General features: G+C 40.2%; 1 protein-coding gene and 1 long non-coding RNA gene across 11 annotated transcripts in view; one reads left to right on the top strand and one right to left on the bottom strand.

The window, feature by feature from the left end:
• LOC309637797 overlaps positions 1-14159 on the bottom strand; it is a 555044-nt gene that overhangs the window by 312544 nt on the left and 228341 nt on the right. The gene's annotated exons all lie outside the window — the stretch shown is intronic.
• Positions 1-14159, top strand: part of MYRIP (myosin VIIA and Rab interacting protein) — a 221873-nt gene that overhangs the window by 99131 nt on the left and 108583 nt on the right. For all 4 annotated transcript variants that reach the window (XM_082412795.1, XM_082412793.1, XM_082412794.1 and 1 more), the window contains exon 3: positions 8314-8535. In XM_082412795.1, coding sequence (XP_082268921.1) covers positions 8314-8535 — 222 coding nt within the window. The remainder of the gene's footprint in view (positions 1-8313; positions 8536-14159) is intronic.

Raw genomic sequence — 14159 nt, 5'->3', positions numbered from 1 at the left:
AATTAAACATACCAAATAATCCTAATTTGTTCAGAAAAACTTTGTTCTCTTAACGGAGAGAAAACCAAACTCAGTCTTGCATCAGTTTACTATTAATAACAAAATTCATTTATCTAATTAAATTCGATCTAATCTTTATCTTAACAACGTACAAAATTCTTTTCTCGAAGTTCCTTTTTTTTTTACAAACTTTTATCACTTTCTTTCTCCTTTTTTTCCCCATCCAGAAACAACCAGCTTTAGGACAAAATTAATCCTTCTTTTATCCCTCAGCAAAAATATTTTCATTTTTTTGTACCTTCTCTCACTGACAACACATATCCTACTTGCTTTACACACTGAAATGCTTCCCTTATCATTTTTACGTATTACAATTTTTAACCTTTAAAAGACCTTAACAACACAAAGAAACAAGTCATTGAACTGTTTGTTATATCAGCATTTTCTGATCAGCAAACTTAAGAACATATTCCATAACCTCTAAAAACATACATTTTTCTCATAGCACAGTTTCTCTTTAATGTGGGACAAGATGCGTGTTTAATGAACCCAAACATCTTTTTTTTAATTACTTTTTATTGTAGTTGCTTTACAATGTTGTGTTAGTTTCTATTGTACAGCAAAGTGAATCAGCTATATGTATACATATATCCCCTCTTTTTTGGATTTCCTTCCCATTGAGGTCACCACAGAGCATTGAATAGAGTTCCCTGTGCTACACAGTAGGTTCTCATTAGTTATCTATTTTGTACATAGTAGTGTACATATGTCAATCCCAGTCTCCCAATTCATCCCACCCTCCCTTACCCCCTTGGTATCCATACGTTTGTTCTCTATGTCTGTGTCTCTATTTCTGCTTTGCAAATAAGTGATGAACCCAAACATCTTTTGAAGTTCTACTAATTAACCCAAGGCTGAAGTGTCAGGCAGAATGGGCTGTGTTTGCATTTCAAGGACATGATAAGAGTTAACTTCAAGCTTTCTCCTAGGCATATTTTTGTTCTCTCAGGGTCAGAATTCTGAAAACAGTATTTTTATCAAGCTAGCTTTCTCTAACTGCATATGCAAAAAGAACCAGTTTGGGAGTTTCAAAAGAGTTTCATCTTAACCAATTTTCTCTGAAGAATACTGTTAGCTACACCGTGCTAAAAAAAAAATCATCTTTGTTTTTCTTAGTCATAGGTTCATAGCTAAAATTTTTCTTACTGAATTGAACCTGAATTTCCCATTTTACAAAAGGCAATGAGAATACCAGTCACACAAATGGAATACACACTCACACACCAAAAGACAGAACTGTCACAAATCCTCCCAGACGATAACCTATATGGAGTCCCAAACAAACATTTCCCCAACACAAAGGGTCCTCAACGTCAGACACACGTCGGAACCAATTGGCAAAATGCCCAAATAGCACCTCGTGCTCACAAATGATCCTCAACTCTCAAATGCCCAAATAGCACTTCATGCTCAAAAGAGAAGTTTGCCCAGGTGCACACCAGGAGACTTAGTCTTGGAGCTCGTCAGCTCTTTCCGATGCATGTTTCTGTTCCACCAAGGAAAAAGCCTATGCTGGCAGTCAGTGCCCAGCATGGAAGAAACAGGGAGAATCCCTGAAACAAATGGTTTCAGCACCTACTAGGAACATCCCCGCAAGTCCCCTCTCAGGACCAGCTAGCCACAAGCAGTGGGCTCATCACAACCATGCCGGCATGTCGTCATGGCAGCTCTACTCAGGAAAACCCCGGGGAGCCAGATACCACGAGAGCGCAGCCTCACATTGGGAGCCAAAATCTGTTACGGAAAGTGGGACTAGGTTCTTGCCACTCAAAAGTCAATAAAGGGCTTCCCTGGTGGCGCAGCGGTTAAGAATCCACCTGCCAATGCAGGGGACACGGGTTCAAGCCCTGGTCCGGGAAGATCCCACATGCCACGGAGCAGCTAAGCCTGTGTGCCACAACTACTGAGCCTGCGCTCTAGAGCCCACGAGCCACAACTACTGAAGCCCATGTGCCTAGAGCCCGTGCTCCGCAATAAGAGAAGACACCGCAATAAGAAGCCTGCGCACCACAATGAAGAGTAGCCCGCGCGCAGCAACACAGACCCAATGCAGCCAAAGATAAAATAAAATAAATAAATTTTTTAAAAAGCCAATAAAGAGGCAAGGTTGGTGGAAAGGAAAGCTTGCTTTATTTTGTATTATTTATTTTGTATCTAGAACATTCTCTGTCAGCCTCTTTTATTCTCAGCCCCCACACCTCCATTCCTCTTGGGCTACTGCTTAAGTGAAGTCATTCATAGCTGTTAAATGGAGGGTCTGTTCTGTTTCATGCACTATGGCTAATTTGAGGAGGTGGGAAATATGATTGCCCTCCCTACTTTCCTGAGTTGTGAAGGTAGTGATTGAATAACTGCTTTGTGAAAACCCAGGAGGGAAAGCAGACCTAGCTGTTTGCAGGTGAGAGGGACGATGCTGGAAGGTAAGTGAGCTGGGATGGTAATCAGCTTCAGCTGGGGATGTCCCTCCCAGACATTTCCCATCTGATTTAATGAGCCTACCACCGTGGAGGTGTGACCCCTCTTGCAGGCTAGATGCCCTTTGGGTTTTCTTTTTCATGTGCTCCTGGCCAGCCTGGGCTTGTAATGAAACTCTGATACACTGTGATATTGATGTGAGTCCACAGGGTGAAGGTCCCAGCTTCTCTAGTGACCTGGCCATTCTTCTTTTCAAGGAAAGAATTATAATGCCCCTGGGGTGCCCTCATTTGTATTTCGATACCTCTGTCTGCACAAGGTAGGATGTGTGTCTGATTTCACCATCTTCCCTCCAGATCCCAAATACCACTAAACTTCTTCCATAGTCTATTTTAGAAGTGGCGGGTTGTGGGAATTCCTTCGTTTTATGAAACATGGAGCTTACTGTTTCCATTCTTTTTACTTAAACTTCAGTGGATCCCATAGAGGTTATTTACGTAAATGTGCATTCATTTTACCACCTTTTTTTCTGAATTGTGATGGTAAATTCCTTCGTAGATTAGAGGTTGAACATGTTAAATATAAACTATGGCTCTCTTTAGTGACCCCAAATTTTTCAATATCATTATTCTTCTTACATAGTGATGGTAACCAGCAAATATGTTTCAAGATACAGAAAGGTTTTAACCATCCCAGCCCTCACCCCCTTGAGCCATCAGGAGCAGAGCCAGCGCCCCTCACCCTCTCCCCAGCATCCATTGTTTATTGAGCTGTCTGAAGAAATTCAGGTTGATGGAGCTCCCATAACTCCTTACAGACAATGCTCATACGAAACATGATGCTCTAGTTTATGGGGCTAAAGGGACCGTCCAAAGTTCTGGTTTAAAATGGTCTGCTTCCTTTCAGAGCTGGTAATCACAGTGTATTTGGTGTGTGTCTATTAACTCCACCATCCAGAGGGAATCTTTAAGTGTTTATTTTCTGTACTGTGATACAGTGAACTCTATTAACCTTAAATGAATTTTGATAACACCATCGGGGGCAGCAAAATGATTCTGCCTGAAATTACACAGTGAGAGAGTGATATTACCCATGACAGATTAAAAGCAAAACATACTTTTAAATTATTATGACTATTATTATTCCTATCAATTGGGTTCACCCTCTGGAGCCTTGCTCTTAGCATTTATAACATTCCTGGCAGAGTCATTCCGCGATTGAGCCACTACCTCACCTCCTGTTCACCCTGCAGTCCACAGCAGTAGCTCCTGCCTCACTCCCCCTACCCGCCTCACAGTGAAATTGCTTTTGTCAGGGCCACCTGTGACCTCCCTGTTGCCAAATCCAGTGGACACTTCTCTGCCTTCACGGCAGACACAGTCAGCCATTCTCTCTCTGAAACATCTTCTTCCTTTGGTGTCTTTCTCAGTCTCTTTGTCTGGCTACGCCTCTTGAAGTTTCAGCCTGAGTTTAAACATTTGGGGTTTCCCTGGCTTGTTTCTATGCTCTCTTATTTTCCCCTTGCTGCCCTCTCTTCCCTAGGGTGACTCATCCATTCCTATATTTATGGAGATGTGTCTGAAGATAATTCCCAAACTTACACAGTTGGCCCAGATCCCTCCTCTGAGATGCACAAACACCTATCAATTGTCTACCTGGCAAATCCCTTTAGATGCCTCACAATTTTCAGTAAAACATGCTTCTACTATCGTAGTCTTCCCTTGCTCCATAAACAGCTTCGCTCCCCACAAAAGCTGTAAACCTGAGAATGGTTCTTGGTTCATTCTTTCCCTCTGCCCCCGTGTCAGATCCTTCAGCAGGTGTGCCATGCATCTGTCCACTCCTCTCCATCTCCTCTGCCCCTACCCTGGTCCAAACCTCAGCCAGCTACCTATGAATGAATGCATTGCTCCCCAGGCTTCCACACATGGCCCCGAGGAGTCGGCCTTAACATAACAGCAGGTGCTATTACAGTGGAAATTGGATCCTGCTCTGTTCCTGCTCACCGGCCTCAATAACTTCCCACTGCACGTAGGATAAGATCCAAACTCCTTTCCAGGGCCTGTGTCTTGTCTTCCCTCCCCTTTCCCCAACATTAAGCTCTTTTCCTCTGCTGTTCTCTCTGCCTGTTATGCTATTTTTTTTTTCCTGTCGGGCTAGCCCCTTCTCAACCTGTAGTCTCAACTTAAATGTCACCTCCCCAAAGAAGACTTCTGTCACCACCCAGTCTAAAGTAGGTTGCCATGTCATTCTCAGTCTAAGGGCCCTGATTATTCTGTAATAGAGTGTCTTACAACTTATAATTGTTTTATATTTTATTTAGTTTGTAATCATTTGAATCCCCACTTTAATACATGTTTCATGAAGAGGAGGGACCATGTCCTGTTTTCTTTTTATCCCTAGCACCTGGAATAGTAGGTACTCAGTGAGTGTGAACTGAGTGAATAATTGGCAATCTAGACAACAGTGCCTGAGGCCATGGAGTGGTGGCTCATAGCTATGGGCTAGAATTACTGTCTCTTTGATAGCAAACAAGTGACATATATGCCATCATTCTCCCTGCTACACCTATGGCAGACACAGCTAACTTATGACACTCTAGCCCCACTGAGCCTGCATGCATTCTCAACACGTGGTGAGAATCAGAACTGGCATCGCAGTGGACCCAGAAACCATGAAATGTTGATAAGCTTTTCATATGTCCGTTGCAGAGTGATGTATCGGGCAGAGGCTAAACCAGATGTTAGATGACATTGCTAAAGACCAGACTAACCATGTTCAACATCATTAGTCATTTGGGAAATGCAAGTCAAAACCACAATGAGATGCCACTTCACACCCACTATCACTCAGTGCTCAAGCAACAAATACATATTGAGCCTTTTTGCCCAGATACTATCACAAAACTTTCTTGACATAGAAACAAGTGTGATCAAATGTTATGGGTACTGAGACCACTGGATTTCTTGCTAATCAAAATGAAAAGTACTATTTGCTTAATGTTGTTTTGCTCACCTAAAATCTCTGGCAACTCTGTGAAGTAGGAATTACTGTTGCCTCTCAGAAGGCAGAGGCTCAGAAAGGTTGGAGGGATCTTTGGGAAGTGACTGAGCTCAGCTCTACACCCCAGCCACTGACTCTAAACCCATCACTCTTTCCCACATGGCTGACCATTTGGGGGCCTGGTCCTTCCCAGGACATTTCAGTGCAGGTACCTGGTCTTACATAATTCTTGGTTGATTCTGCAGTTAGCCACTATAGGTTATCCTATACAGTTCTTCAGTGACCTCTCCCATGAGGTACTATAGGGCAGTAGAATCTGAGAAGCGAGAGATGGTTCACAAGAAGGGTATTCTATTCCTCCACTGAGCCTGTGATCCAAAACACTCCATTTGCTTGGAACAAACTTTGGAGGAATTGGTACAGTTTTATCATTAGACTCTCAGTGAGTTTTTAAATGCCATTGGCATTTGCAGTCCTGTGTATCAGGAAACAAAACTCATAAAGCTCAAATGATCTTGTGCATTGAGTTCACAGAGCTTTTTTTGATCCCTAAAGACTTTCCTTCCTGGGTGTTTTATCCTATTTAATTCAGTGTCTTTGAAATATCAATAGAAGAAGGTCAATTGCTGAGGCTGTTCTTATATTGTTTACAGAGGTCAGAGCCGTTGGTAACTTAGCTCACCTTCTATTCTAAATCTGAGGGACTGGATAACAACATCTTCATGTCTTAAGAAAAAAAAACCTCTGTCCTGTAAATATTTCCCTGTAAATATTTTGTTCAGCCAAGTATACATATACAATATTTTACCCTGTAGAATTATCAGCTGGCCTGATGTAGTCTCCCCTTCTGATGCTCAAGCAACAAATGAGTATCGGGCACCGCAGTGCAGAGCAGTAAGCCCTGTGCGTATATTGGCAGCCGTGTAAGCCAGCTCAGGGGACCTGAAAGCTAAAGCTGCAAACACTCTTTGAATTTTCATGGAAAGATGTTTATGATGTGTTGTTGTTAAGTGAAAAATTAGATTATAAAACCATATGTAGATATCCCATCCTATTAGCAGGCTGGGATGAGCTAGTGCAGCCCTTCTTTGTACTAAAAACACCTAAAAATACTAATAAAATATAAGGTTTAATATAAGAAAGAGAAAATATTTACCAATCATATATCTGATAAGGGACTTGTATCCAGAATATTATAAAGAACTCTTATAACACAATGATGAAAAAGATAAATATTCTAATTTTAAAATGGGTAAAAGATTTGAATAGACTTCTCTCCAAAGACTACGTACAAATGGCTAGTAGGGAAATGCAAATCAAAAGCACAATTAGATACCACCTCAAACCCCCTAGGATGGCTATAATAAAAAAGGCAGACAATAACAAGTGTTGGTGAGTATGCAGAAAAATCAGAACCCTCATATGTTGCTGGTGGGATGTAAGATGGAGCAGTGATCTGGAAAACACTCTGATAGTTTCTTAAAAGTTTAAACATTTAGCATTACCATATGTCCCAGTAATTCCACTCCTGGGATTGAAAAGATACGTCCACACAAAAACTTATACATGAATGTCGATAGCAGCATTATTCAAAATAGCCAAAAAAGTAGAAACAACCCAGATGTCTATCAGTCGATGAATGGATAAATAAAATATGGTGTATCTGTAAATGGACTATTACTTGGCCGTAAAAAGGAATGAAATTCTGATACGTGCTGTCACATGGATGAACCTTAAACACATATGGTATGATTCCATTTATATTAAATGTCCAGAATAGGCAAATTCAAAGAAATAGAAAGTAGATTAGTGGTTGGTAGAGGGTGGGAGGAGTAATAAGCAAGATGTAACACTCAGAAGCCATAGAAGAAAAGACTGACCGATTTAACTACAGAAAAATTAAACGCTTCTAAATGATGAAAGACACCATAAGCAAAGTTGAAAAGACAAGTTCAAAATGAAAGAAAATATTTGCCACATACGTCATAGATTCATCTGGGGTGAACTGCACAACCACGAAATGGATACAGAAAAAAATAATTATTTTCTGTTATTCTTTGTGGGTGTGCATCTTTGAACAGGAAAAAACAACTCAAATTTGCCAAGGTAGAATAACTTGGTTACTTCCGGTCAGTTTTATCCTGGGTAACTCAGTGTGTTTGGGGTAGATCCTTGCCTCTTAGGGTTTCTCCTTTCCTCCTCAGAGTGTAGAGAAAAGTGCATGCAATGTTGTGTTTTACATTACTATGACCAGTTGTGTGCCCAGAACATCCACGAGCTCTTTGGAAGAAGGGGGTTAACTTTTATCCAACTCTGAGTCACCAGTGTTTAGGATTAGCCCATCACCCAGAGAATCTTTATTGACTTACATTGATTTGAAAGCTTTTAAAATCCCTGGTGCTTCAGTTTCCAGGGATATTAAGGGCCAGGATTGCATTTATCATATTCCCAGCAGGGCTGTTTTAAGGATTAATATTTTAACATAAATGATCTCCTGCTCCTTTAAAAAGACATTAATTAAGCTAAAGGATTTCTTTTTAATGTGCTTAGTTTTATAATAATTTGTATTTAAAACTAGTGTCTGAAATATAAGTAATAAGGTTTTGTGCTTTCTTATAGAAAAGATGACATATAGAAGAACACAAAATTAATCCACCATTAGGGTTCCTCTCTGGATATTATGTCAAGCCATTGATCTTTCTGTGTTTTACAGGAAGATCCTACATGGTAGCTTGCCATATGGGAGGGCCAGGGTGGCGTGCTTTAGGGAGGGAGCCCCCTGACCTGATGTGCTGTTTCTCTTCTCCTCACCCTTTCCCCAACCTGGCTCCCCAGCGAGATGAAGCAGAAGCTGGATGAGGAAGGCAGCAAGTGCAGCATCCTCTCCAAGCACCAGAAGTTCGTGGAGCACTGCTGTATGCGCTGCTGCTCACCCTTCACCTTCCTTGTCAACACCAAGCGCCGGTGTGGGGACTGTAAGTTCAACGTCTGCAAGAGCTGCTGCTCCTACCAGAAGCACGAGAAGGTGTGGATCTGCTGCGTCTGCCAGCAGGCGAGGTGAGTGGCCAAGTGCACCCTTAGGGTCTCAGCTAACTGGAGGCACCATCTTCCTTCAACCAGGTGGGGCCGACAGTGATTGATTGATTGGCATTATTTTTTAAGAAAGGGGAGGTTTACTAAGCAGTCTTCTACATTCAGTGCGTCTAACGCAGATAGAACACACCCAAACTTGTTTAATTAAAGTTAGCAGAAAGAGGATGCTGAGGAGAAGCTGGGAATTTCACTGGTTCGATGCTATATGATGTCCTGTGGGGACATTGCCAGGAGTCTTGGGATTATTATTGTCTGAAATCAAAGAAGATGGAAAAGTTGAGCTCATTTCCTGTTTTTCCATATTATTCAAGTCCATCATAAGAACCTGTCCAGGAAAGAAGTCCATGATTCATGGGGCAGGTTTTGCTTCTTGAAATTTCTCTAAGTCTCAGTTTGATAGAGAAGTATGTCTAGGTCAAAGTGCCTCAGATGTATGGCCTGTGGGCTGACAGTCTGTTACATTTTGAAGGATGCCTCAGAAGAGTTTATTGCTGTAGTAACAAGCTGTGTAACCGCTCAGCATTGTACAAGACACACTGCCAAATTCACCATGGGAAACATTTAAGGAATATTTTGACTCGAATCAAGTATGGAAAATTTCAGATAAATAACAGCTTTTAAAACCTGCCCAGTTTCTTGAAACCAACAAAAAAATTAGTTTCCAATAGATTGTTTAGACTAAATACCTGGCAAAAAGCTGGTGTCTTGCTGGGGGATGGTGTTTGGGGTCACTTTGTGCTGCCATCCACTTTGACCATCAGCTTCTCTGCTCCTTGTGCAGTCTGAAATTCACCTTGGTTTAGAAGTGATTTACTTTAGGATATTACTCTCTGGGATATTCTTTCAGCATATTCATATTCGAGCAATTGGATTTTAAAACACTGTATATGTCAAACTACATGAAGAATACCTGTGTGTGTATTGTGTGAAATCCCAGTAAAATAGTGGATAGCAGCTCTGTGAATTTGCTGAGATGACTGCTTTTTAGACTCATGTTTCACTCCCCACTGCCTATGACATAGTTTTCCTTTCCTATGTAAATTAATCCCGTTTTTGGTGCATTGGTTTAATTTCTAGCTGTTTATCCAGTAGCTACCATATGCATATGTTTTTTGAGATACTATAGAGCCATGAATAATTATAATAATAAAAATTCTTGCTCACAGAAAATTAAGGCACTAGGAATACAGGGTAGACATCCAGGTGATAATATTAACCAATTGTGTCAGAAGTAAATGACTATACCAAGCACCCGGGCCTGTCTGTGGTGTGGTTCTACAGGAGGGACTCAGATTAGAATGTAGGCTTCCTTGGGGAGGACACAGGTAATGTCAAATCACTGTAAAAATGGTGGCAGTCCAAAACTTCAGCTTTCCTCTTTCTCATCACAGTGAAAAAGAGTCTACCTGTCCTCGGGTTCTGTTTGGTTATTTATTATAGTAAAAGCATTTTAAGAATTTTAAATGAAAATTCCCTTGTAATGGTCACTGCTCTAATTATGAACAGATGGTTTGTGCTTTGTCAGTTTGTTTTCTCCATATGTTTTGCATTAAAACATATTTCTGTTGTCAGTGTTAGTTTAAAATTTTTAGCTTTGGGAGATTAATAAACATCAGTGAATTTATTATAGAATGATGATGGATTACTTATTTTAGAAGTTATATAGCTAATGGGATACTACAGAATCATTCCCTTTGTCATCTTTTTATTATATAAAAATTTATCTTCTTGACCATTTATTGCATACATTCAGTCAAACATTATAAATAAGGACATATACTGGTTGTTTAAGATCTTCTGCAGGAAACCGAACTTTCTCAGTGAGCCTAGATGCACACGTCAGTCATCATTTGGTGTCGAACTGATTCAGGAATGGCGTTCCTACTTTCCTTGGAAACAAATTGGCTTCTTAGTTCTTTGCTTCATTATAAAAATTGTTCTCTCTGATTTTTGTTGTTTTGTGCTATTACCTTTAACACAGACCAGTTTGGGAGATTGTTTTCAGGGAATGAGAGAGAAAAATTATCCTTGGGACTGAAATCAAAACATATCTCCTGATTATGCCTGGGGCATTGGCTTTGGTTTTTCTGAGACAACTTAAGCCTTCATTTCTTTTCACTTGGAGTCGAATATCCTTTACTTCTACCTGATCACTTATTGCTTGGTGTTCTACACAGTCCACATGATTCATAAATTAGGATGCTGCCCTTTTAGTATAAACTCCACAGTATGTTTTAGAGATATCCTAATGGGTTTGCAATATCCCTAAAGAAGATATATTAAAAAATTATCACTTATGGGATGAGGACATCCACAGGTTAACCAGTATATGGGGAAATGTTGAACCTCAATAGAAAGCAAGGGAATAGAGATTTATGCTTCAAGTAGCTTTTTTTCTCATGAAATTAATGTGTTTTTTTCAGCATTCTCTTCAGTGTTGGCAAGGGTAGATTGAAAAAGGCACTCTCATCCATTGCTGGCAAAGTTGAAATGGGCATAACCTTTTACCAACGTGTATCAAGAGCCATTAGCATGTTCAAGTCCTTTTACCCAGTAATTTCATTTTTGAAAACCTATACCTAAAGAGACAATGGAATATTTTTAATACAAAAATAATTCTCAATACAAAAATGAGATATACTGGATTATTTGTAATATAAAACCCAGAAATAATCTAAATGTCCAACAATAGAACAGAGGAAGTAAGTTAGGATACATTCAACTTGACAGAATATGATGAGACATTTAAAATAATGTGTATATTGTATTAGCATGGGTAAATTCTTATATTAAAAATTATGTATGTGATGGTTTCTTTGAAGTGTTTTCACTTTTTTGAACAGAGAGCATTCTTCCTAGGTGTACATTTTGTGGAATATTTATGTGGCAAAGGAGGCTGAAAGGCAATGGAATTGTGTTGGCAGCACTGTGTGCCAATTTCATGTAGTTTATTTTGGTTAATGAGCTCTTGAGATTTCTTTACACACCATGATGCAACAAGTCAAAGAAAGTTACTGTGTGCTTGGAAAAATCCCATCTTATCCACGGCTGTTCAGTGAAAAAGCTGTACAACTGACAAATCTCTTGACTAGATTGAAGAATTTAAGGGAAAAAAATTGAGGAATGTTGGTGGGAAGTTTCATTCGTGTACTGTGACAGACAGTCTACCCTTCCAAATTTTAGAATAAATCTCATCTTGGGAAACATCAAAGACACACCGAGCAATATTATTCAAAATAACTGGCTTGAAGTCTTCAAAATATTGATGTCATGAAAGAAAGTGACCGAGGAAATGTTTAGATTAAAGAAGACTAACAAGAAACAATACCCAAGTGACATGCCTAATTCTTAATCAACTCTTGAGGTGAGGGGAAATAGCTATAAAGGACATTGGGACAATTGACACCATTTGAATATGGATAATGGTAGAATAGTATTGTATTAATTTTAAATTTCCTGAAATTGATCACTTTATATAGCTTTATAAGAGAGTGTCCTTGTTCCTGGAAATACACACTGACACACATCATGGTAAATTAAATATTTTTCACTTATTTCCTACATAAATGCTTACTGAGTTCAGCCTACACAGGAGGCCTGTGCTAAAGCAATCAACTCTTTACTGCCCATCACTGATTTTCTGGAGAACTGTTTGTTCACATGTTCACTTGCGATGTTTATCGTATAATTTTTTGGTACGAGTTCTTGGTTTGCCTTTTGTTTGTAATGTTCCTTTTCTCCTTTCTTCCTGAAGCCTCCTTGCATAAGTTTCAGGACAGTTACTATGGGGAAGGGGCCAGCCTGAAATTTTGATCTTTTTTTTTTTTATTCTTTTTAAAATTTTTTTAATTCTTTTAAAATTTTTTTATTCTTTTTTTTTTTTAATTCTTCTTTTTTTTTTTGGCCGCACCTAGCAGTTTGCAGGATCTCAGTGCCCCAACCAGGAATTGAACTCCAGCCACGGCAGTGAAAGTGCTAAATCCTAACCAGAAATTTTGATCTTTTTGAAATTTCTCTGATAAGCAGAGGCACTGGTTCTCGCCTTTAGCAAGTGCCCAGGCCTACGTTAATGGCCAAGGTTAAAGAGTCAAACAGATTTCAGTACTGCTCACGGCACCTTCCACGGTAACTGGAGATAAGTCTGTGCGTGAGCAGCTGTGAGTGAAGAGTGCTCTGCTAGAGACTGTGAAGTCCCCGTGGGGGGCCCGTGGTTAGAGCAACAGCAGGACAGGTGTCCCAGAGGAAGGGATGCCTGAGTTGGGCTTTCATGAAGTAGGAGTTCAGCAGGGGAGGACAGGAGGCAAAGGCAGGCTGGACAAAGGAAGGGGGAGCAATGGGCAGACTGGAAAGCTCGGGCAAGGTAGGGCTGAATCTAGGCTGCAGGCGGCAGAGAGTAGATTTCCAGAAAAGAATGCTAATTAGATGCCAACACTCTCCACTTTATGGTCCTGCAAGGTGGAGAGCCCCCCCCCACCCCGTTATAGTTGTAGACGCTGAGCTCACTGAGGCATGTTACTGTTCCAAGTAAGGGTGGGAGCAGGATCCAAACCCAAATGTTTGACTCCAGACTCCAGGGTGTGCATTCTCAACAGGACTATATGCCCCCCCAGCCAGGCCAAACTTGGTCTTTGGAGGGAAGAGGGAATCTTGCTCTTTTTATGCATGAAGCACAGATATACATACAGTACATGCACAAGCCTAGGATAAGCCTTGTGGTTAAAAATTTGAAGTTCCCTCAAATAGGTCCATAGAACATCAATTTAAGAAATGAAAAGAAGGATTTGATATCCCAGTATAAGAGGGGGATAGCCAGCAAAGAACATCCATTTCACTTTATAAAAACCTTACAAGATGTAAGTCCTTAGAAAGGGTCCTAGAGAAATAAACCTTAATTTGGAAAGGCAGTATTCAGCATGAAGACAAATAAGTTTAGCAGGAACTATTATAGAAGACGATGCTGTATCCATTTCTTTCTCTTTTTTTTTTTCTGTATTCATTTCTTAAGACTACAAACAGCTCTTAAAATCAAGACCAAAATCTACTGCTGCTAAATTTCTTGAGTTCTCATTTGAGAGCAGGAACAAGTGGCCTAAAGAAGGCAAACTGATTCAGCATCACCTGATGGGAGGGTCAACGCATTTACCATATAAATGGGCTACTTCAGCCTGGGCTGTGTAAGCTGTACTGTCATAAGTATTCCTAGGAATCCTACCTGAGGTGTGAATTGCTCTCAGAATCACCATAAAAGCATCAGAGAATATTATGGCCTCTGCAATTCAAAGGCAGCCCTGTCAGAGGAGTATTTATGAATTTGTTGGTAAGGAAAGAACTGAAAAGGCTTAGAGTCTACACCAGTAGAAGTGAAGATATGATATAATTAAGAAAAGAGTATTTCATTTTTTTCTAAAGAATTGACTCAGGGACCCCCAACTCCCCAGTCAAGTAGCTTCCAGAGCCTCATTCAAATTAAACCACACGAAGACACCTGCATTTTCTGGGACTGTGTGTCCTTCAGATGATTTGTTTAACCTCTAAAATGAGATTCTTCAAGAGACATCTAGGAATGGCCTTGTAAACTCAGGAAGTGT

This window comes from Balaenoptera physalus (assembly GCF_965194825.1).
Source record: "Balaenoptera physalus genome assembly, chromosome: 11".
NCBI classification, from domain to species: domain Eukaryota; kingdom Metazoa; phylum Chordata; class Mammalia; order Artiodactyla; family Balaenopteridae; genus Balaenoptera; species Balaenoptera physalus.
This window is presented reverse-complemented; position numbering and strand designations above follow the sequence as displayed.